Genomic DNA, 24823 nt, shown 5'->3' on the forward strand with positions numbered 1-24823 from the left:
AAGGGGAAGGTCCCGGTACAGTTGACTCAACAGCTGATGTCTAAAACAACTTGCACGCATATAAAACTACATTACCCACAATCCATTGCGAATGACGACGGTCCTGCTACTACGCATGTCCGCGCTGGTTGTTGTCAGCGGTGGTTATGGAGATGCGATGGGTCTACGAGCTGTCAATAGTACTGTGATGTTCGCGGTAAGATATATCTTAAATACTCGCAAGAAAACTTCTGTTTACTCTAAAACGTATACTGACAAAATGTAGGAGACAGCAAATGACAGTTGTCAGGACAATTAGCTGGCCAAAAATACATGTGAAATACAGCTAACGTCACTGAAGACTGCTACTCTAACTGATTGAGTCGTTAACTGTTAGCTAGCATAATGCCCCCTCCAACAGGTTCAAGTCGGTATAAGGGCTTCTCTGTCCTGCTCCTAACTAAACTCCTACCCAAAGGGTAGTGGCGCCACGTCCAGGGTAGTTTATTTAACTCGAACAGATGGGAGACAAACGCCAAACTGAATGCACTAAATTGGCCGTGTAATATTTCCCGGTCTTACAATAAACCCTTCAACACATATTTAAGCCTCTAGCATTCGCCATACTTACTGCGACGCGCACACATAATCAACACGTGCGTGATGAATTAAATACGATGTAACATTGTTACCCAACCAAAGTGTGTTAGTACTATGTTATTTATTTATTGTAAATGTATTAGGACTGAAATAAATACATGTATTCTTTATATTCTGTTAAATAAAAACCAGTGTATCATGTTCGTGTAATTGCTGACGTGATCACGTGGTCAAAGTCTAGCGACTAAACAGCTTTGGCTGTGCATTACATTTTGCCTCTTTCTATAAGCGATTTAGATGGACAGACTGCTGCGTCCTTTAGGATATTCTTTAAACCTTGTTGGGTAAATTTTGCCGGTAATGGTACTCGTACAATTCCTAAGTTTAATAACTAACTGATGCTTAAAATATACTATTTTCCTTAATTAACCTTGAGAAAATATACGCATATGTTTCTCCCCCCAAAACATTTCCATTCAGAAAAAGAAGCATAAAAACACTGCGTGTCTATAACTGGCAGAATTAGTTATCTGATCATATAATTAAGAAACTGGACTGACCATCTGACCAGATATTAAATGCCATTTTTATGTCTTTAACAGTACAGCACTTAGTAATATATGGACACATTTCAGACAGTAGAGAAAAAGAGGTGTGATACCCAAACATAAAGAAGATGTAGTTTACAATTAGTTTGTAACTCATCGTCAACAGAGCAGCTAAAACATTACAATTCCAGGCATGTCAAATTAATAAATAGGTTGTGCAATCACCCTCAATATCATCTTTACCTTCATCATTGTCGCTAATTAAATTAGTTTGCTCTTTTCAAATATGAAATATAAGATGAACTTCTAATTTTTTCTCTCAGTGTCCAGAGGGATGCCCCGGAAGATAGGATTCATGGTAGTCAACGCTACAAGTCATGAGGACAACTTCACTGCTAAGGAGCTCATGGTCCATGCACCCACAGTCAATGGCTGGAGATCTGGCAGGTACATACTCAAAAACCTGATGTTTTGGCATAAGGAGAAAAGCTGAAGGTGTGGTCCGATTTGAAATATTTGGGAATCATGCTAGATTTGAGTAAAAAAACATGTAAAAGAGGTGGCCGGTAGTATCAATTGGCTAACCTTGTGCATATGAGACCAAACCTAGGGTTTGAGAAAATCAAACATTTGGCTTTTGATAAATGATCATCAGTAATAGGGATATAATGACAAATTGAGTAAAGTCTGGTACGGTCAAGAAATTAAATTACTTTATTATAATGCAGCCTCTAAAACCAGGAAAAATTACTTGTACGATATTACGATTTCCAAAATCTAAACTGATATAGAGTTCCATTTACATTGAGGTGGACACTTAACTACTGATTAATGTGCACTGTAAATATATAAATACATAGATGTAAATATATAAATACATATATGTTACCACAGTACTTTACTTTCAATAACACGTCACATTTATTCAAGCAGCAGTTTTTCATTAATTTGGTCAACTTTTGTAAAGAAACTCAACATTGTATGAATAAAATATTCCACAGGCTGTGCTCCTACCCTCAGCACATCACCCTCCAGCTGGTGGAGAGAAGTAGGGTGAGGAAATTGCAGCTGTTAGCCCACCAGTACCTGATCCCAGCCAAGGTGGAGTTCCACATTGGAGACTCCCTCCCTGAAACCAGCACCTCAGGGTTCCCTGGGCAGCTTCGCAGACTCGGGTGAGACTGCAGACTCAACCACTTTTTGTGTATTTTTTTTACTAGAATTGCACATAAGGTCGATACAAGAGGATTTGGATGATACGGCATACACAAACAGGTTGTTTTTACATGCTTAGGGGATTAAATGATTCATGCTTTGTCTTGGTATTGGGTCCCAAAACACATGCATGTTAGCCATATGGAATATGCCAGCCAAGGCAGTGGCTCACAATTGGAATTGTTCCCCTACTAAATATCTAGTATGAATTACCCCGCAGGGATAAACAACATATCTGTACTTTAAATCATCACGGAATGAAAACGTAGAGTCCGAGTCTTGTATAAATCTCAGCAGAGGAGTTGAACTGAAAAGCAACATTCAATCTCCTCTGCAGGTACGTGTCTTTGTCGGATAATGAAAAGACAGGCTTCAAAGCTCGGGAGCTGAAGTCTGTCCATCTAGACTCCATCGGAACGTATCTGAGAATAACCTTCCATCGGAACCATGTCAACCATTACAATCACCACAATCAGGTAGTCTGTTGGATGGTAACGATGCACCGACACCATCATTTCACTGCCTAGAACCTTTGTCTGATACAGTAGACTGATCCAAACTGTGAGTGTTGTTCTTCTTTGTTTCTGAGTTGTAAAAAAGACTTTTGGTTGTTTTTTGCCTTCCAGAACTAATTAGGTTTCATTAAAGAGTAATACACTTAAAAGTGTTTAAAATAAACTCATCAATAATAGCAGCTCTAGGCTCAACCTTTTCTTTCAAATATGGCTTTCATTTAGATAATTTCTAGTCATTTATCGGCCATTTTCTGGACTTTCCTTCAAGTCATTTTGTCTGGAAAAATCAAATTGCGTGTCTTACTTTGACAAGTTATGTGTTGAATAACTGCTTTATGACACATGTTTGAAAAGTCATTTCCCAATATCATCTTGCCAATTATACCCTCAATTTCGTAAGCTTCATTTGCATTTTCAAGAGTGCATGCATGCAAACGATTAGTTGAATAATCATTTAGTTGTTTGACAGCATTTTAAAAAAAATATTTATCATGAGACATGGGCTTACTGGACATGATCAACTTATTATGTTAAATTAGTTCTTCTATTAACATCCGACTCACCCATTTATCGCATCCATTGACTTTTGATTTTCTCTCGCAGTTCGGTTTAACTATCTCACCGACATCTGTTTTCTGTTTATGATTTCAGGTTGCTTTGGTTGCCATTAATGTTCTGGGAGATTCTTTGGACGATGTTAACACAATTGTAAGTTCTCTTCAACCGCCACCCATCACTGTACTTACATCTGCACAGCACTAGGTGGTGCTGTCGTGCTGTTTTCTTTTTTAGACATTGCTGTGTTGTCATCAGTCACTTAGAATAGGGTTGATTGACGTTTCCTCATCCATCCACTGACATTGCAGGCACGATGACAGTTTGAACTTTTGGCATGTTAATAATTTTTCCTCGCATATAGTATAGGATTATTTTTTTCCTCGTTCTACCTCTGTGTTCTCTATTTTTTCCTGTTATGATGCTATTTTCTCTGTGCAACGTTGTACATGTTTAAATATGTTTGCTATAATACAAAGTAGCAAAACAAATGAAGATGGACCAATAACATAACTACACAATATGCAAATCCACTGAAATAACCCTGAATAATATGATAGTTTCTGATTGCACCTACCTGTGAGTTTTGAAGCAGTATTGATGGTGTGTTACATCATGTGTTACATCAGAAGGATACACTGGATTGTATGGGTGTCTCATGTAGTATGTATTTGTACTGACTGATCCAAAGACACTGTAGAGGTGTGTCTACGTGCACACTTGTTTACCTGAATGGCTTGTGTGTGTAGCTGCATGTATATGTGTCAGGAATGTAGTAATGAGACACAAAGGGAGGGCAGTATGTAATGACACAGGAGGCCTTTAGTTAGCCAGTGTAATCAGATAGTCCCGCAGACAGACAGGTCCTGGAGCAGAGAGAGCACCTTAAAACACACACACCCACAGGCACAGAGACATGGAAAGACAGGGACACACATTTGCAGAGATTCCAGTGAACAGGCTGTGCATTGTTGCTCCGCTAATCCGACTCTGAGCACCTCCACCATTTTGCCCCCGCAGGGTCGGCTAGATCTTGTTCTCATATATCTGTTCATGTGAGTGGAAGTTGTGTTTGTGCCGTCGAGGGACGTGGATGAAAAGAGGAATCTTGTTTAAGTTTGTACTGCTTTAAAAGTGTCGGTTCATCCAAATTATGAAGAACCACAACACCTTCTCACTTACCTCTAGGGGGTATTTAGCCATACAGATCTGTCTTTGCACTCCGATGTAATGAAGGTGAATGGGATTGTGTTCATAGTGCTCACATGTGATGGCTGATGGTAAATAGAAGCCTTTTCGCTGTCACAGAGATGCTGAAGCTGATCCTTTATAGCCTCCACTAACTCTCCATCATACTGTCCCTCCTTTAAATTATGCTGATGAAGTGTAATCTGATTTTCATTTTGATCTTTTTCCTCTTGGTTTGTTGGTTTTCTTTGTGTTTACATATTGCCGCCTTAAACAGCAGTGTGGACAGGCATTTGACACAGCAGACATTTTGACTTGCCGTAGCAGGAAAAGCACCGGTGTCACTATTAGCACTACCGATGGCTCTGTTGTATATGCGAGCGTTATGGTAAGCTGTGACAGCGTGATGGTGAGCCAGCATGCACAATACCAGGACCCGGAAGCAGCTAAAAGGATTTCTGCCGTGTGTTAATTATTTACACTCGTGCTTTTCATATTCCAACATGTCAAGATGTGCTTGAGCAAAAAAGGCCTAGACCTGACCGTCGTAATGGTGTAATTCTTTTTTTTTTTTAAATACTCTTTATTTTTTAGAGAATTATGATCCTCTACAGCAGTTACTTCTCATTAAAGAAAGACAAAGAGATATATCAAACAACTTTGTCATTGCTACTGTATATCCCTCCCACCCCACCGCATAATCCAACCATCCAACATCTAAAAGAATTATAATAACAGTAGTATTTTTTTTTTATGCTGTGCAAACTGCAGACTAAATTTCATACACTTCTATTATATCGGAGTGAAGGCAAAACATTTTTTTTAAAATAGGTAAACTAGATAAGAAAAAGACCATCTATCACAGTTTTCTTTTTATAAATGTCCTCCTAATAGTGTTCCATTGTATGAAATGGTGACACACTTTGCTGCTCTTTGTCCTCTATGAATATATGTTATGATTGGACGCATACGGTTCAGGTGATGCAGTGGAATACACGTCAAGGAGTTTTTGTTGAAGTCATTCTGGCTCGTCCAGTGTTTAGGTTAGTTATAGGTTAGAGTGCAGGGTTTAAGTTGAGGGTCACCTTAATTAAAGCTAATGGGATTAGAAGACAATTATCAGGTCTTCCTGAGCACAGTAATACAAGAGTATGAATGTATAAATGCACGTGTGTCATTTTTCCCCATCTGTTTACCCCCAGCCAAGCAGAGAGCAGCTGATCGAACACTACCTCAACAGTACCCAGCTGGAAGCCGCCTTGGACACGACCTTCATGGGGTGAGGCTAGGCCATTGAACTCTGTTTCTTTGTCTTGTGACAATAACATTGTTCAACAAAGCCATTTAGTCTGGAAGCTAACCAATAAGGCATTCAAGGTCACACGCATTTGAAGAAAATGCAGGTGGCGGCCCGCACAAAGAGGAAAACACATTTCGAAATATTTCTCCTCTTTTTTATTCTAATACATCAACCCCCAAGGGACGTTTCACCTCAGGGTCTCACTCCTTGGGGGTCGATCCATGTGTTTCCTCTTTGATCAGGATTTGCACAATACTGAGCCCATTTCACTGATCTACTCTGGCATCACCTCAAGTGAATTTAGACACTAAATCAGCTGTTCTGTTCTGGAGATTTAACATGTTTCACAAGTGTAACAAGCTCAGACCAGACGTGCGTAAAGAAATGTTTCAGTTTGTGGTTTTTGTGTCCTGTTTTGCACCCAGTAAATGTGAGTCCACCTCCCCCTTGGACGACCTGGCCTTCGACATGTACCAGGACCCTGAAGTTGCCCACATCATCCGACTCCTGGACCAAAAGAAGCGAGACATGGTCCAGCAGGAGAAATACGAGCAGGCTAAGAATCTGAAACAGGCCATCGCAGACCTGCAGAAGGTACCGTGGCTGCCGGGAGGGGCAGACTGGAGGGGGGGGGGCGGCTACAACACATTGACAACCCATAGTTGCTCACATTATGCACAACTATTAACCAGGATGTGCTCTCTCTATTAATGAATTACTCTCAGTCTGAAAAAGTCTTAAATGGCCTGCAATGATTTAAAAGGGTTTAGATACAGTTATAAGATTAATATTAAGCTAACCTTAACTAATCGCCTACTGGCTCATGCTCTATACTGACCGCTTAGATGGGAGAATGGTTATTTTTGCATTTTAAGGTTGGAACTCAGTATTTAGACGGACAGACAGTTGCACTGTGTTAATGGGGTTTGGAGAATCCGCCTTTGTTTCAGTACAAACAAGTAGTGCGTGAGCACACAGACACGCATGAGCACACGTGCTAAATATACCTGGTTACTGGAAGTATTTCTTTCCAGCAAAAGGCAGAAGATTTTAAAAAAGAACTCCCATTCCTACTCCCAGTATGTATTCTGGACCGGTGGGGGATGAATAATAATAAAATATGATCAAATACCTTTTGCATTTTTAAATGCAGAACTTTTACTTTTAGTGGAATATTTTTACATTTTGACTACTTTTCTTCACTAAAGAATCTGAATTCTTCTTCCACCACTGTTCTGGACTCCTTTAAGCCGTGATATCTTAATTGTTTTTTGACCGTTCTCTGCAAACTATGACCAAATCTATCGTGGTATGTAAATACATTCAGGTGCAGGAATTATCCTCTAGCCACTGCTACTGAAGTAATATAAGTAATTTCTCTCTTGTAAATCTCAACTTTGTGAGGCCTGTGATACTTTCACATTGTGTTATTTCACCACCGTTGGTAACAGTAGTTGTTAAACATTGTTCAGATTCTTGTTACTGACCTCCTTTGTATACAGTGTTACCATGCTGACCATGCATTCTTAATAAGCTCAACAGCTGCAGTGATGGTCCTCTGGTCTCTCCAATTCCCAACCACAAGCCTTTCTGTAACCAGATAACACAGACAGACACACACACACACACACACACACAGACACACACACACCTTGTTAGCGTGGCATATTAACATTGCCGACAACACAGTTGTCAAGATAGTCATGTGGAAAATCCCTTGTCATCGCACCTTCAGGTGTCAGAGGATGGGGGCGTTCCATGATGTCTACAAGCACATTACAGTTGTCATGTTTATTGCACCACTTGGTTTAGTCCAAAAGAGTAAAGAATCACAAAGTGTTGATGTTCAGGCTGTGTTAGCAACTTATACAGTTTCATGTCATTTCCTGACTTCCTGGAAGTTGTGGTCAAATTTTCCAGCCCATAAATATTAGTGATTCACCATGTGGCACACTTACTGTTACGTGCCACTGGCGCTGTACTATTATTATTATTATTATTATTATTATTATGAACCAGCTTCGGTTGGGTTTAAAGGATGATTCTGGATGATTGCAATCTGGGTCTTATTTGTGTAGTTTGGGCCAATGTTTCTATTGGTTATCATAACGCTGTGCTCGCCAAAGTAATTGCTTAAATTGCTCTGGGAACACAGAACATGAGAAAAATGTAGTCTAAGGCATAAAAAACACGAGCCTTTATACGATCAGACCGGTTGTGTACACGCTGACGATTAAGCAAAAGTATCTACAGTAAGTCCCTTTACTCAGAGATGAAACTGAGAGTGAGTGCACCTGCAATTGTTGTAAATAGTTGCATTAAAAAAACGCCAAGAACAACACCAGAGCAGACAGAATTGTATTTAAGGTCAGCACCAAAGCAATGTGCATCAACGGTGTCTTTCCAAGTGTGAAAATATTGATTTGTGTTTCTAAGTGTAGTCGATATATCAGCGGGAGCTCTAAGAAAAGTAAAGGGAATGGAAAACGATCCCTAAAACTGTCAGCAGTGCTACGTAAACATAGCAAAACATCCAATAGACTTTTGGTCAATCTCGGCACACACTGACATAAATCCAAGCCCCGGTGAGACCATGAATACCATACAATAGCCCTGCTGCCATGTTTACCTGTGTAAACGTACAGTTAAGGGTCCGTCGGTCATAGCAGGACTGTTTTTACCTCTGCAGGTGGGTGAGCGTTTGGCTCGATATGATGTGGAGAAGCGATGTGCGATCGAAAAGGAAGACTATGACCTAGCCAAGAAGAAGAAGGAGCTGATGGAAGAGTACAGGAGGAGCGTCTACCAGCAGCTCGAGGTCCACAACCTGCTGGACATGGCAATGGTCAGTCTCCAACCTCGGATGGCAGCGCTTCACCTGTTCACACTGTTTGCGTGATGGAAAAGATCACTTTTTTTAATGTGTTTATTGTTGTTTATTGTGTTGGTGTTCATGAGTTATTCTGCCTCAACTGAATCCTGTTCTATCCCTCCGCCACGTACCAGATCACACGGGCCGCAGATTCTGCCTCAGCCCAGGATCATCCCGCCCTTCTGCCTTCTCCGGGTCGCCGTTCAGTCCCCACTAAGGCCCTTGTGTCCACAGACGCATTCACGGACCCTCCTCAGAACCAACAGTCAGACACAGAAACTGTTGTGGCCAAACCGAGCAGCCAACCCGACACACCGTGCACCCCTGCTGCTGTACCCAAGATAGACGTAAGGGAAACTTTAACAAATTATGCAGCACATCACAACATCTTCACTCAGACACTTAAGGACCGTAACAACTTGTCTATATTATAATATTTGTTGAAGACAATATGGATTGTAGTCTGGACGGCTGTACCAGTAGCTTGTTCTGCCTGGGTTCCTTTATTGTTGTAAAAATAACCTAGCCTACTGGAGCGCCTTGGGAACATGTAAGCCGCTGTAGCACACAGGGAGATTATGACCAGCGGGGGCTTTTATGCTTTACTCACCACCTACCAAGACTGGCCCTACTTCAGGTTTGGGTTTCACTATTTAATTAAAAGCGTGCAACAGTTGGCTGACTTCGGCGGCTGCCAACCTGGCTCAAGGCAGGGCTTTGAGCCTTGTACGAGGCAGTAGGGTGCCAGTTGGCCTCGGGGGACAGGAGACAGTGCTGACTGGGTTTGTATAGGTGGGGGTTAAACGTTCATTGTCACCATGATGTTGAGTGATTGACCTATTCGGTATTCAAACGCAAGTCAGAGTGAGTTAAAGTGTGGAAGGTGTATAATGTAAATATATTTCGATACCAATGTTGTCTTGTGCCGGTAGGTTACCTGTGTGCCTTATGATGAGAGGCCGCTACCAGCCTTCCAGAGGAAAGAGCGGCCCGCGGAGGCCACTCTGAGCCCTGAAGAGCAGCACTCCCCCCAGCCTGATGCTCAAAGGACTCCACACAGCCCTGAGATAAGCGGAGAGCCAGAGCCCCTGACGGAGAAGGCCCAGAGAGACGCTGGCCTTCCACTAGAGGTCTATGGAGAAAGCCTGGTAAGAAAATAAGGTGGAACCACTTGGCTTGCTGAGCTGAACAAGTGTTTTTATTTCTACTTCTACATACATTAAATTCAATTAAATTCAGTTTATTTTGTATAGCCCAAAATCACAAATGACTAATTTGCCTCGGAGGACACATACGACATCCCACTCCCACGACCTCACATCGGATCAGGAAAACCCCCCCCAAAAACAGAAAAAAGGAAGAAACCTTCTGGAGAGCAACAGAGGAGGATCCCTCTCCCCGGATGGACAGAAGCAATATATGTCATGTGACCAGAATCAACAATGTAACAGAGTTAAATGAGGTGACCGTGTCTGTCCCACGGACTGAAAGTGGAAGCTGGTTCCACAGAAGAGGAGCGTGATAACTGAAGGCTCTGGCTCCCATCCTGCTTTTTAAGACTCTAGGAACCACAAGTAGCGCCGCATTCAGTGAGCGCAGCTCTCCTGTGGGGTAATATGGTACTACAAGCTCCTTAAGATATGATGGTGCATCACCAATTAAGGCTTCGTAGGTGAGGAGAAGGATTTTAAATGTGATTCTTGATTTTACAGGAAGCCAGTGCAGAGCAGCTCATACAAGATAATATGATCTCTTTTCTTAGTTTTTGTTAGTACAAGATCTGCAGCTTTCTGGATCAAATGGAGAGATTCAAGAGACTTTTAGAGCAGCCTGATAATAAGGAGTTACAGTAATGTAGTCCAGAAGTAACAAATGCGTGAATCAATTTTTCTGCATCACTTTGGGACAAGATGTGCCGGATTTTTTAAAATGTTACGTAGGTGAAAAAAGGCAGTCCTTGAGATTTGTTTTACGTGGGAGTTAAAGTCCTAGTCAAAGATAACTCTGAGATTCTTTACGGTGGTGCTAGATGCCAGAGCAATGCCATCAAGATAAACTATATCATTAGATAATGGATTTCTGAGGTGTTCTGGGCCAAGTAAAATAACTTCAGTCTTGTTCAGCCGAGTTCAACATCAGGACGTTCCAGGTCATCCAGGTTTTTTATGTCTTTAAGACATGCTTGAAATTTAGTGACCTGGTGGATTTCATCTGGCTTGAACGATAGATATAATTGAGTATCATCGGCATAACAACTGAAGTTTATGTAGTGTTTTCTGATAATATTGCCTAAAGGAAGCATATATAAGGTGAATAAAATTGGTCCAAGCTCAGAACCTTGTGGAACTCCGTGACTAACGTTGGTGGTCATCGAGGCTTCGTCGTTGACAAATACAAAATGAGATCGATTTGATAAATAGGACTTAAACCAGTTTAGTCCGGTACCTTTAATGCCAATCGACTGGTCTAGTCTCTGTAATAAGATGTCATGGTCAATGGTGTCAAACGCTGCACTAAGGTCTAACAAGACAAGTACAGTGACAAGTCCCCTATCTGATGCAACTAGAAGGTCATTAGTAATTGTCACTAGTGCTGTCTCTGTGCTATGATGCTTTCTAAATCCTGACTGAAACTCCTCAAATAAACTATTGTTGTGTGAAAGACACACAACTGATTTGCGACTACTTTCTCAAGGATCTTAGAGAGGAGGGGAAGGTTAGAGATAGTTAGCCAACAGATAATTAACAAGATGTTGCAGTGCAGAAATACCAAAGATATGTTTGAAGGTACTTAGAAAAAGTTTTTTTACCAGAGAGATGAAGAATTATAATTATATATTTATCCGTACCAAAGAAACTAGATTAAAAAAAAGATTAACTCTTTTTTTGTTCTCTTTTTGGGGTTTCCATCAACCCCTGAGAAAATCCAGCTCTGTAGCTCATTCCACATTCTTGATCCATTGATAATCTAAGAAATTTTGATTGGCACAGCTTTAAGGGATCCTGTTCAAAAATGTAAATTTACATATTTTGGCAGATATACAAGTTTGTAATACATGATATCTATACAGTTCACAGCGTAAATTGCATCTCTATCCACATGTGCTTTAATACCCATATTACGGATATTCATAATTTCCCACCTCTTGGCTAATCTATTGCCCCCTCTTCTTTTCCAGGTGGCCGGGGTGTATTCCAAAACCTGGTCCTACAGAGAGGATGCTCTCCTGGCTGCGCACAAGAAGCTTTTGGAGCTGTCACCCTCCACCCCAAAGGAGGAGCTGAGAATCATGACAAGAGCGGCAGTCTTCCTGGTCAAGAAGGCCCTCCTGGATAAAGTGTCATCTGTGAGTCACGTCCTCAAAAGACAGTTGTCCAGGTGTGGATGCTGTTAATTAAACAATAACCTTTGGCAGCAAAAGCGGCCCTATTAAGGCGTTATGGATATGTTTACTTTATCACTGTCAAAGTCGTCAATAAATCACGTTCTCTGGATTCATTTTACAAACAGAGCTAACGTTCATGTAGTCAAATCATATGCACACTCTTAACAAAGTTGACCCTGTCCCATATGCAACCCTCGTTCTCTCTCTGCCAGAGCTGGCTTCCTTAAACAAACAGTTTTGACAAGGATGGCCTTGTAACCCCTCTCTGGAAGTCGTCTACTGTGGTAGGGTAATGAACGAAGTAGTGCCGCAATAATTCTCGTAATTTATTTCCCTGGCCATGTTGAAACACAGAATGCTCCATTAGGAAGTCAACCGGTTGATTTGCTGTTCCACAAATGTGCTCCACTTATCAAAAACACCCTTCTCTGCCAACTCTGTGGTCTAATCTGCATGTCATGTCATTTCATCCTGGGTACTGAATGCAGCCCATGGTGCTTTTGTTCTTGTCATTATCTTGCCTATCTATCTGCATTTGGGGCCATCCCCTGTTGCATTTTTGCCCAACGGTGACAGTTCTATGTCTAAATCTGCCTTGTAAACACAACATTTTCCAAATATTGATAATTCAATTGGCCTGTTAAAACAGGCTAGTTGGAAACTTTGCTTCACTGATTGTCGCTCTCCATCTGCGCACTTTAACCAACTCAAAAGTAAACATTAACCAAGTCTAGCCTCTTTGCTAATTGACATCACCCTGGTGCTAGCTTTTCTTGGCAAGTCCACTAAGTTTGGAGCTAAAACGTCCACTGTCTTTCTCCTCAGGTTTTCCACGCCGCCTTGAAGTTGCTGCGGCTACTGCTGAGCCAGCTGATCCCCGGTCTGGGGCTGGGAAGGGCCGAGGTGACCCACTGCGTAGATCAGACGTGGCCCAACCTGCTGGCCAGGACTGGAGACTCAGTGAGCCGCCTCCGGGGCACGGCCACTGGCTTCATTCAGGTATTGTAACACACTGGACTGACTGGTTTATGTGGTGCCAGTGGAACCAGTTGACTACCATTAGCCCTTTGCCTTCTGTCAGCCTGCCCCACTGCCTCCGTAGCAGCTTTGCTTTGACCGAAGAGATGATGACTTTGAGATCTGCATTCACTCCCTGCAGGGAATAGCTGTGTGAAAACATTTGGCGGATAATGTTGGGAAATCAGCATCCTCTTACATAGTGTCAAATTCACTGATTAGGCTGCTGATGTCGTCGGTGCTAATCTTATCTGTCTACGGTTATTATTCGTCAAATTAGAAGCTGTGCTGATTTCTTGAGATTCTTTTTCCACATGTACCAACGTAGTCATGAAATTAAACCAAATAAGGACCATAAACACATGAATACAGACAATAAATACAGACAGTATATTTATAATATTAAAGGCAAGTCGGAGGAGTGAGAATATAGTGCATGTGTACTTCTCTAAGAGTTCCATGTAAGATTTCATCTAAATTATAACATGACAACTACATTTTGGTGAGAGACAGATGAACAATGAATCCGTATTGTTCTACTGATCCATATGACTGAAGCCAGTTGACGAACAAGCTATGAGAAAGGACAGGGAAGTTAAACTGTATTTTTTTAAACGTAAAAAGGAGAGACGATCGAATGAAGTCTGAAATTCTCCTTTTCCATAAAACCTCAAATGACTATACTATATTGAGGATTCCAGGAGCTGTGAGTACACATGAAAGAGATATTGCTCCTTTTATAAAGATCATCATGTAGACCTCGGTCCCACCATTACCACATACAGGCAGATGGTTGAGCAAGATACTGTACTCATCGAAGTGGAGGGACACAGAATAAAATTCACCTCTTGGTCAAACATAGGAAGAACCATAGTCTGAAAATCTAGATGTCGGTATGTCGATTTTTGTCTGCTTTCTAGTATTGTTATGGGTGAAAATAAGAAAAATATATAAAACTACTAATGTAAGCATGTATTTCAATGAACTTGGTGTTATACGTTTGCAAAAATCTCATTGACGCCATACTATAAAATTGATGCTATGACTAATATTGACAGAGGATCTATATATACACTGATTACACATGCAGGAGAAAACAATTAATTTGACATGCATTCATGCAAATATCTGAATCCAAGACTGAATCCAACTTTCCGGCAAAGGCACACTTTGTTAAAGGTTGACCGTGTGTACTTGGTACTCTTGTATTGTTATTATAATATTACTACTCAGTTTATTGAACAGGAGGCTTCCTGTACGGCCATGTTGGCCACCTGTTGTTTTATTACAGTCCTCATTGAATTTAACACACATTATAATTACACTATAAGATCAAGCGTAATTATTTATTTATGTATTTATTTTATGTGCACATAAACACAGATAATAGTTTAGGTTAGATAGTGTGTTTTGCTCCATTCAGATGAAATCAGTCTGATGGACTGTAGCATTGGATCTGCATTCAAAACAAAAAGGTGCCTTATTGACACGCTCCGGAGTCGGCTAACAGAGGGAACAGATCCAACATGTGTGAAATCCAATCTCACTTCCCTCCAAGGGAAAACTAGCAAACATTGCCTTCTTGGTCTATGTCTGTGTTTTTGGATTGAGGCAACACTTTTAATCGGCCTATACTACTTTATCTCTCAGAAACCAGGCGATTCCTCCAAGAAATATGCACTACCCATAAAAAAAAAGAAGGTTCAGAGAGCTCGTAAATTATAAACAGTCAAAGAGAGACTCTGTGTCTCCACAGGAACATTGAGCTCATTTGATAAGGCCGTGTTTAAGAAAAAGAAGCAAAAAGAAGCAAAAAGAAGCAAAAAAAAGCAAACGCTACGTATTTAATGAGGCCCCTGTTTGAGCAACCATTTACAAGATGTGTCAGGATCTGGGTGGCTTCAGTTTACACCTTTAATAAACTATTTCCCGGAGGAAACCCTGAAAAAGCTTCTTTTTTTTAAAGCTTTTTTTAAAAACTGTAAGCAAATCCCTCTCGTCTAGGTGATGGGATTGGCTGATTTAACTTCTGGTGAATTCGGTGTCACCTGTTGGCACTGGAGTTAAACAGCTGGTGTGTCTTAGTAAAGCTTTCAAAGTTCAGTTGGGCTTTGTTTGAACAGCAGGACTAAGGAAGACGATCGACAATGGTGCGGCACCGTGAAACTCAACCCGTCTGCTGTCAGGTATCGCGTCCAGTGCATCATTTCCTGTGAGGTGCACAGGCATGCAATTTCACCAGTAAACCCAATCATGGAATGCAAATAAACTGAATAGTTGTCCCCCAAAAATTGTATAAATAGCATCAAATGTGGGGTTTTTTATATATATATATGATGAATGAGGTTGTGTGTGTTTATGCAACCCGCTGATGCAGCAAGTAGCTGAACCGGGGTCGTTGCTGTTTAGGTGGTGGGCCCGTTTTCTTTTTTGGTGCTGAAGGACAGTTAAATGCAAATGAATTTACTAATCCTAATCAAATCGAGTGTGCCTATAGTTTTTTAATTTTTTTTTATGTATTTATTTTAAAGGAGCTTGTCACGTCTTAAGGTAGCTTTCCAAACACGCCCTGAGCTCAAACATTGACCTCAGGGTTGGATCCACTGCCTGCATGCTGCAGTGTGCTGCACTGTAGCTTGATAACAGGAGGAGTTAGGAGGTGTGTGAGGCGTTACCATGCTCTGTCCGAGCCCTTAAACAAGCCCCATGTTGTAGTTCATCTGACTGCCTCCTGGCTCCTTGTAGCGTTTCACTGAAACAGATCCACTGGTGGGGCGAGGAAGGGGGAGGGATGGCTAACTCACACCTCGTAAGTGAAGTTAATGTCTAACTCTGTGTGCACATTCGCCAGCTGGAATCGGTTGCTGTGTAATTCATGCGTTGGTGTGTCAGATGAGTAATAAAGGGATGGAGGTCTTTATGAGCTACAGTAGCTTTTCTTTTCAATGAGTTCAACTCAGGCCGCAACTGTGCAGATCATTACCATGACTCCCAGCCCTCTGAAATCGTCGGCCTCCCATTCTGGATCTGTTCAGAGCTCCGTCAGAGCAATTACTGAAAGCCCCTTTTGTACGATGAGGACAAATTAGATGTGTTTTGTGTGTGCGTGTGTCCAAAATGGCCGACACACATGATGAGGTTCAAATGGCAAACAACTGAGAGAAGTCTTTCCAAGAGCCATCCTCCATCTTACTTTAAATGTATACTTGTATTCTCTGTCACGCCTTGTCCCTCGAACAGATGCTCGTGTTGAATGTGTCACGAACCGGGCCGCACGGTCATGACAAAAGAAGGGGGATAAAGGGGCGGTGTCCTGTAAGTGCACATTGACATTGCTTGGCTTTTACACTGTACGTTCCAAAGTCATTGTCCCTTTCTAATGTCTTTCTTTTAGGAAATTGCTGTTTTGAAGGATGTACGCGCTCTGCAGATAATCCCTGGTGAGCTGGTGAAGCCCTTCAAATCCAACTTCCCCTGTCGTCTGGCTCAGAGTCGGACTGAGCTGCTCCAGAAGCTGCTCGCTGAACTGGGTACAGAAACCTCTGGCTTCACCTTGGACAATGTCATGACGGTAAGAGACCTAAATCGTGCTCAACGCAGCGATATTTTGCATCTGTTTTTTTTGTTTTAATCTCTCTCGGATACGGTGTATGTATGTTAAGTTGATGATCTTGTTGTCTTGGGGAAATCAACCTTTTGTTTAATAACCAAATTTAGACAGTCGGACCCCAAATGTCTCGGAATGGAAGTTGAGAACAACTTTGGTTGTCTTGAGATAATGTGAGTATTATTTCATCATGTAGAGGGAAAACACGTCAACCACAGCAGCCTCCAGCTTCCATACTCTTTAAACGTTTGGGACACTGCAACATTTTGAAGGTATTTTATACCCTTAAAATCTCAACAAAAAAATACAACTACCGGTACACCTTTTTTGTTTGGCAAAGTGTCAATTTTGTCTCTTCCCAATCTGAAAATAGCAATCACTACATATCCTATACAACACTATAGCACAAGTAGAGTCTCTAGATACATACAGTATAATGCCTGTATTATTCCACGTAAAAGTAGGCATCCGTCAGGCGGACTTTCCGTTACATTTGGCTTCGATATTACAGTGTGACTAACTGAAAGGGGATCGGTCCCTCCCTGCCTTTCTGTGTTCATTCAGACAGGATGTCAGTGAGCTCCAGTCAGCTGAGACAATGTTGTCACCATTGGCATCCACAGTACATCCCCTGCACTCCTCTGGTTTCCAGCGGTGACCTCATATCTACATGCAAACTGTCCAACTGTTGACCAGGCCGAGCAGGACAACAAGCCGGCCCCGTCCACCCCTCCCTAGTTTATGACCAGTCCTCCACCCATCCCCCCTTCACTCGGCCCTCCTCTTGACTCTGCACATCTTTTTTATCAGCGAGCGCAAATTGTTAGGTTTGTCCACTGAGTTTCTCCAAGCCTCCGAAGCCAAAGCCACACAGATGGCATTGGGTGGCTTGTGTTTGTATGTCCGTGCTTGCTTGCTCAGCGCCTGTCGTCTTTGTATTGGCTGCCTCCCGTGTTTGCCTGGGAAACATTTCCAGTCTGGATTGAGACGTGACAGGAGGGCTGTGCTTTATTCCAAAGTCTGCCTGTTCTCCCAATTTCCACATTAAACAGTTTGATGTTGACATGCAGGAGACACCAGGTTCATTGCAGCTGGTGATGGAGGAGGAGGGCTTATAATCAAATCTCGCTGTCAAAATAGGATCAAAAATAAATCTATACAGATTTCATGCTGTCGGTATGTGTGTATACACATGCAAATTCTTTTGATTTAGCGGTGGAAGCCACCAAACACAAACAAACAAGTTGCACTACAGGAACAGGTGTTGTTGTTTAATTCATTTAATACGGCGGTCCCCAACCATCCGGACGTGGACCAGCACCTGCCCACAAAGAATTTGCCACTGTGAAATGGCAAAATAAATAAATGAGTAAAAAACCTTAATAATACAAATTATACATGTGCGGTCTTCTCTCCCCTGCCACACCCACAACACCCACGCACGTGATGTGAGGTCATCAGTGTCATCATCGAGCCACTAGGGCTGTAGCGAAAGAACACCCAAAAGAATACGGATTGAAGGAGAATATTTCCTTTGATAAAAACATGTGAATAATGTAAATGATTACGTCTTTTGACTGACTAATACAATTATATAGACAAGGACCCGCAACAGCGCTCGCAGTGTGTTTGAGAGAGAAAGAGGGTGCGGCGAGAGAGAAACTGGAAGCTGCAATCTTATGCAATGTTTCCGTAAGGCCTTCTTCTGCGAGAAAATAAATAAATTCTGGTAGTGATTTTCAACTAACGGCACTCGGAGCATCTACACAAAAAAGGTGGGCCGCTCAAGAAAAACACACTATGGACAGTTTACGTTTTTGATAATAATAATTTGTATGTCATGAATGACGCTTTGTAGTGTAGAACTATTTGGTACAGACCTACGAACTACACCACCCTAATCGTGGAGTGGAAAGGCCATGAATGTATAAAGAGAATGGCAGTGGGAGTGAGGGACAGTAAACCTGTCAGCAAGAATTTAGTTAATATTAAACTGGTACGCGGTGCAAAAAAAAAGGTTTGGGACCCTGGATTAATTAAACTCAAGGATGACTGAATCATGAAATTCAAAGTAAATCCCCTGCTGTTATCTGCCTCTTTAAGTCTCCTCACCCTCTTGACAGCTCTACAGTGTTTGCCCAGCTATATTTTTAAAAAGAAATCCTTTTCCCCCTGCTGTTACCTGGGTGATCTGCTCCGAAGCGGCAGCCAGAGGGGAAAAAATTGGGGTGATTGAATTTCTTGTCATTAAAATGAGAAGTGGGAACAGAGAGCACGGCGAATAATGGCAAACTGTCGCAGAGCTGGCTGAACGAGGGGCGGCCCGGCCGTTATACAGTTTAGTTTTAACGGCCTCCTCTGGCGGGAGTGCCATTGTGTTGCCACTCTCTGCACACAGGCTATGTGGGATAATGGGCTCCTTTTACGTCATGACATGCACTTCCCTGAAAGGACTTCCTCAACTATGTGGATGTTTTTGCACATAAATGTAGACCGCAAATATTGCTTCGGAATACTTTTATTTGTTAAATAGCAAGCGCTGAATATTCTCCATGGCCTGCCCTGTTTCCCCAGAAGACTGGCTGTGAGATGAGGCAAGTCAAGTTCCATTGAAGGCACCTCTCAAACACATTTAACACGGCCTTACACAAGAGTAAGAAACTGCAGCAGAACAACATCTGAAAACACAATTAGGATGAAGAAAGTCCGATGAAGTAATAGACACAAATTAATCAGTTTCAGTGCAGTTATAGTCCCAACAAGTCGCTCGAAGTGTAACAAAAGAAGAAGAAAACTCAGACTCAGGTCACACAGGAAAACCGACAAAGGGTTTCTGTGAACTTTGGTTATCTGATGACTGCGAGGTCAGTCATTAGATTTCATGATCTCTCATTTTGTCACACTTCTTCGCAGTGTCTGAAACTCTCTGAAACTCTCTGAAACTGGGCACATGGGTGAAAAGTAGATTGGAAACCTGGTCACGTCATGGTTTCTCATGACCCCCGATGAGAGAGACCCAGTTCCCACCATGCCTGGCGTTCAGGTCACTGCAGAAAGCCGACTGCAACGCAGCAACTTCAGTGCATGTACTGATGAGCTCAAGTCTGTGATCACCAGTTTCACAAGCTAGCCCACAGTTCGTTTTCTAGGTGTAAAGAAGAGGGGTTTTTTCTTTTTTCTTTTATCATTCAAGATGATACATGTTTCTTATTTCCAATAAAGGTGTCTGTGTTCAATAAGGCAAACCAAAGCCTCATGAGATATATGTTAGAACAGTAAAAACCCAGGCAATCCGAATTCCCGCCCCAATGTTCACATGTTTTCCTCTGTCAGTTCTGCACAGCAGCTTTGAAACACAATGCACCGGCGGTTCGAGAGTTGGCAGTGCGCGTCATCCTATCCATGTACCAGCAGCACCGGGCGGCTGTCCTCCGCTACCTGCCACCCGACGATGCTGCTGCACGAAAGAACTTCCTCTTCAAAACCCTCTTCGATGGCTTTGCCAAGATTGATGGAAAGCTGGTAGACACTCAGGCAAGAAGTGTTTTTTCTTTTTTTTCTTCACTGCAAATTAATCTCTCATTAGCACGTCATTCTTTAAGTAAAGAAGGTATACAATACAACATACAACCAAATAACTGAAATATCCTATCTCTATTGTGAAAATGTAACATTTCAGATATTTTATATTACATTACATTTCATTTAGCTGACGCTTTTATCCAAAGCGAGTTACATTTATTCTTGCATACACCGTAAACACAGCAACAGGGAGTCTATATTGCAGCAATGGGTGTCTATATTGACAGTGTTCAAATTTTTTCGCATCTAATTGCCGGGCCGACGACGCATTCACTTGTTCAAACAGATTGTAGTCAGCGAGCAGCAGCTGGTACGTGGACAGTGAAACTGTCAGACATGGCAGATGGGAGCACTCCCTTGAGCGTTTTAGAGGGGACTGCGTGACGTCATGTCTTTTTCTTTTTTTCTAAGCTGACGGTAACAAAGTTTCATGTTGCACTAGCAATATGAAACTTTGCACTAGCAACAAACCGGACTTTTCCATCCTCAAAGAATGTGATCCAGGATCGCTGTGAGCTGAAACCACGAACGCAGCCGGTAAACAAGTCAGCTTGTGTTACCGTAAAAGTCTGTGACTCACACAGTGACCACGTTTAAATTTTCACTGGCGTTATTAACGACCTAGCCTTCCCACTACGTCATGGCTCCAAGAGTCTGGACAGCTTTAAGCCGTTTAAAAGATGAAAATAGTGACATGAGCATCATGGTGTGGTGAGAAAAAAAGATCTGTGATACTGAAATGATATTAAGAGGAGAAAGAGAGCAACACAGAGGAAAATGCAACTGAAAAACTGACAGTGAGTCACTTTTCTCCCAGATCTTGGATAAGGGAGGTGGTCAGCAGGATGGGCAAAAAGAGAAGGAGGAGATCCACTCTCTTCAGAAGCAGCTGGCCGCCTTGAAAGAGATCACAGTAGGTGGAGTTGTCATTACACTGCGATTACATCACTTCTTGTAATGGCTACTAATTTAGTATTTTTGACTCCCTTGTAGAATTTTGGTTCTCTGGGTGGTCAGAAACTGAGTTATTCACATGAACAGATACCAACACTGGTACAATTATATCTATCAAGAGTCTTATGAAGAGGAGGTCCGCTATGTGTATGTCTAGTCACTGGAGAGCTTTCCTTCTCGTACAGCAGCTCTCTTTAGAACTGTTCTCTCTGACACCTATTCGTATTTCTCCATGTCTGCTTGTGAAGGAAAGAGGGAACGAAAGCACCAAAGAACAAATGCCCAAGAGCGAAGCTCCCAAACCTGAGTCCCAAAAAGCTGGCAAAACAAGTATGTACACATGTTTGATGAGGAAGTCTGAACACCATTATATATACTGTACTCCAACAGCTCTGATTTGGATTGCTTTAAAGCACAATGGGATATCGCTTGGGATATCGCTTCAGGCACAAACAAAACCTCACAAACAAAACAAAAAGAATCAATGACCATTTCCAAAGGGGAAAAGGAGCCTTAGATCGTCTACTTTTGTTGTTAGTTGCCCAGCAACAGTGCTCTCGGGAGTTTAACCACTTGAACCCCAAGTACGGTGCTCGTCTTAGCGTGTCAATAACAGAAACAAAAGTTCCATTTGAAGACAATGTAACAATAAGGCATTACACCGACGCTGCCAGTCAATTCTACCACGTAACTACAGATATGGAGTGCAAGGACAACCCAATGGGTAACTAAGTAACATCAAACATAGTGACAAAATATAAGAAGGTTTTGCTGCTCACAGTAAAATTATTTTTATTTCATTTGACTGAACTATTTCTGATATGAGGCGAGTTTGGTGTTGGTTGATATTGCAGTCATGACAAGTAACAGATGCTCTTTTCTGTATTTCCAGCTGTCGCAAAATTGCAGCAGAACAGAGTAACGGACGGTAGTGACGTCCAACAATCTGTCAACTATATGGACAAGTAAGAACCTCAATGGAGACCGTTTTGCTGGAATAATAGGAAGATGCAAAAAAACAATGTATACAGCACATTAGCCTAGTCCTGATATCACAGATTCCATGTTTTCTTATTCTTGTTCCCACCATTCCAGCCTGTGTATATTCTGCGGTAAAAAGGATGAGTCATTCACAGAGGACGGATTGGACCTCCACTACTGGAAACACTGTCCTATGCTGAGACGCTGCGACGAATGTAGACAGGTAGACTGATTTTCAAAGCAGGCATGTGTGTGGTCCTCCTACAGCTCGGTAAAAAAAGCCGAAGCATACAGCTCTGCGTTGTGTTCACAGGTAGTCGAGATAGCCAGCCTCACGGAGCACCTGCTCGGCGAATGTGAAAGCAGGTCCAAGTTCAGCCAGTGCCCACGCTGCTCAGAGGCCGTGGCCACCGAAGAGCTGACCCGCCATGTCCAGGGCCCCGCCTGCATCCGTGAGTTCTCGGTCTCACTCGTTCATGCCATTGGAGCATTTCAGGAAAAATCCTTATGTAGTAAAATCATGCAGTTTGTTTATTTATATTTTTTTTATTATTATTTTAGTTTTTTTGTTGTCTTTATTGGATGGTGACAGTTTAGCCACAGACGGATCAAATCAATAAGCGATAAGAGTGTGACATGCAACAGAGCTCCGAAGCCAGAATGATGGACATTGCACATTGTAAAAGACTATCAGGACACATAGAATGGGTTGTTTCCTATGTGGAAAAAAAATGGACTGGAAAAACTGTCATTTTGTTTTTGTCAATGACCAATTACAGAACCAAAACTTATTTAATGGAACTCAAAATAACCAAATTACTAAATTCCACAAATAATATTACAAATAATATACTGTTGCACCTTGTGGCGCAAAGGGAGGGAGTCTCTTGCATAATTAGTTGCAACTTTGTAAAGTTGTTTATTAACAGCAATATTTGAAGTTAGCTTTCATCAATCCACAGGACATTGTTTGTGTCCGATTATACAGCGCGCCATCAAATTTAAACCTGGCAACTGGTTTAAAAGAAAGGAGATCAGCTCCTTTCAGAAATGCTCTTCCTCTATGAGGATGTGCTGCCAATTTAATCTGTGTTTTCCCTAATAGTTGCTCGTAAATGACTGGGTTCATCAGAAACTTGGTGTCTTCCCTGGAGATGCTCTGTGAAGCCTGTACTGCAGCCAGCTGCACATCTTGCTTGTTTTTGGGAGGAGGGGGGGACCACATGCTCGGTTCGACTGAGGTCGGGTCATTGGCTAGGCCATTTCAAAAAAGATTCCACTGTTTGGCCGAAAATCTATTTGATAGCTTTGTGTGCATGTTAAACCGTTAGGAGCTGGGTCTTGCTGTTTTGTCCTTAAATTGAGGGGATTACATGCCACACATCCCACACGTAAGATGAGGAAACCTAGTGAAGTAATTACTCGTCCTGTCCCGACCACAACAGCCTGTCAAGCTAGCTTGCTCGCTAACTGAAAGTGAGCTAACCGGGCAAAAAGTTAACGCAGTTTATTCAAGAGTCCCAGGACTGACTGCAAATCACCCGCCCACCCATATCTCTAGTATCCATCCAGTGCCGTCTGGCTGCACCTTCTCTTTGGTCTACCAGCACAACAGATGCTGCATATCTGACATGAAACATTTGACTCAGGCAGAGTCATCGCCAACTTCACCGTTACACGCTTAAGCTCCTTTGTTTTGCGAGACACATGCATAATTCCACAAGTATACACACAAACAACCTTTTTTTTTTTGCGGATGATACGACGGCCATTGGAATGATCACTGGTGGGGCTGAGACGGCGCACAGAAGAGAGGTGAAGGAACTTGTGGCCTGGTGTCGGGATAATAATCTCTCCTTGAACGCAGACAAGACCAAGGAGATGATTATCGACCCAAGGAGGAAGAGGGTGCAGCACACACCACTTTGCATAGGTGGGACAGAGGTGGAAAGGGTGAAAACCTGTAAATTCAGCGAGGACCTCACCTGGTCTCACAACGCACTGCAGAACATCAAAAAGGCCCAGCAGCGACTGTATTTCTTAAGAAGGCTGAGGAAATTTGGCATGCCATCCAAAATTCTCAGGAACTTCTACAGATGTACGGTGGAGAGCGTCCTTACCAGCTCAATCACAGTGTGGTATGGAAGCTGCACTGCCCGGAACGGGAACGCACTCCAGCGTGTGATAAAAACTGCACAGTACATCTCAGGAGCAGCCTTCCCCTCTCTTCAAGACATTTACTCCACCAGAGTAACCAGAAGAGCAGCCCACATCATCAGGGACACAACACACCCCCAGCACAGACTCTTCTCGCTCCTGGTGTCTTCAGACGCTACAGGAGTCTGAAGTCCAGAACCACGAGACTGACGAACAGTTTCTACCCACAAGCCATCAGGCTGGTGAACATTGGACATTGTAGCAATGCATAGTGCACTTTATACACTGAGCAATACTATTATCATATTTTTGTGCTATACTGTTATAGCTTTTATATTTTGTGCCTTATTTTTATTTATGTTTTACCT

The 24823-nt window shown here is 42.2% G+C and overlaps 1 protein-coding gene across 1 annotated transcript in view; it reads left to right on the forward strand.

Annotated features, from left to right (window-relative positions):
* Window positions 1–1461: 1461 nt before the first annotated feature.
* Window positions 1462–24823, forward strand: part of cep104 (centrosomal protein 104) — a gene marked incomplete at its 5' end in the record, with an annotated part of 29030 nt that continues 5668 nt past the window's right edge. The window contains 18 exons of the mRNA XM_079225861.1: window positions 1462–1574; window positions 2129–2302; window positions 2680–2818; window positions 3509–3565; window positions 5803–5879; window positions 6326–6494; window positions 8590–8745; window positions 8907–9119; window positions 9705–9920; window positions 11951–12118; window positions 12983–13156; window positions 16569–16745; window positions 20115–20315; window positions 21181–21276; window positions 21566–21647; window positions 22210–22282; window positions 22413–22521; window positions 22612–22750. Of these exons, the coding sequence (XP_079081987.1) occupies window positions 1462–1574; window positions 2129–2302; window positions 2680–2818; window positions 3509–3565; window positions 5803–5879; window positions 6326–6494; window positions 8590–8745; window positions 8907–9119; window positions 9705–9920; window positions 11951–12118; window positions 12983–13156; window positions 16569–16745; window positions 20115–20315; window positions 21181–21276; window positions 21566–21647; window positions 22210–22282; window positions 22413–22521; window positions 22612–22750 (2533 nt within the window). The remainder of the gene's footprint in view (window positions 1575–2128; window positions 2303–2679; window positions 2819–3508; window positions 3566–5802; window positions 5880–6325; window positions 6495–8589; window positions 8746–8906; window positions 9120–9704; window positions 9921–11950; window positions 12119–12982; window positions 13157–16568; window positions 16746–20114; window positions 20316–21180; window positions 21277–21565; window positions 21648–22209; window positions 22283–22412; window positions 22522–22611; window positions 22751–24823) is intronic.

Source organism: Taurulus bubalis (genome assembly GCF_910589615.1).
Source record: "Taurulus bubalis genome assembly, chromosome: 11".
In the NCBI taxonomy this organism is placed as follows: domain Eukaryota; kingdom Metazoa; phylum Chordata; class Actinopteri; order Perciformes; family Cottidae; genus Taurulus; species Taurulus bubalis.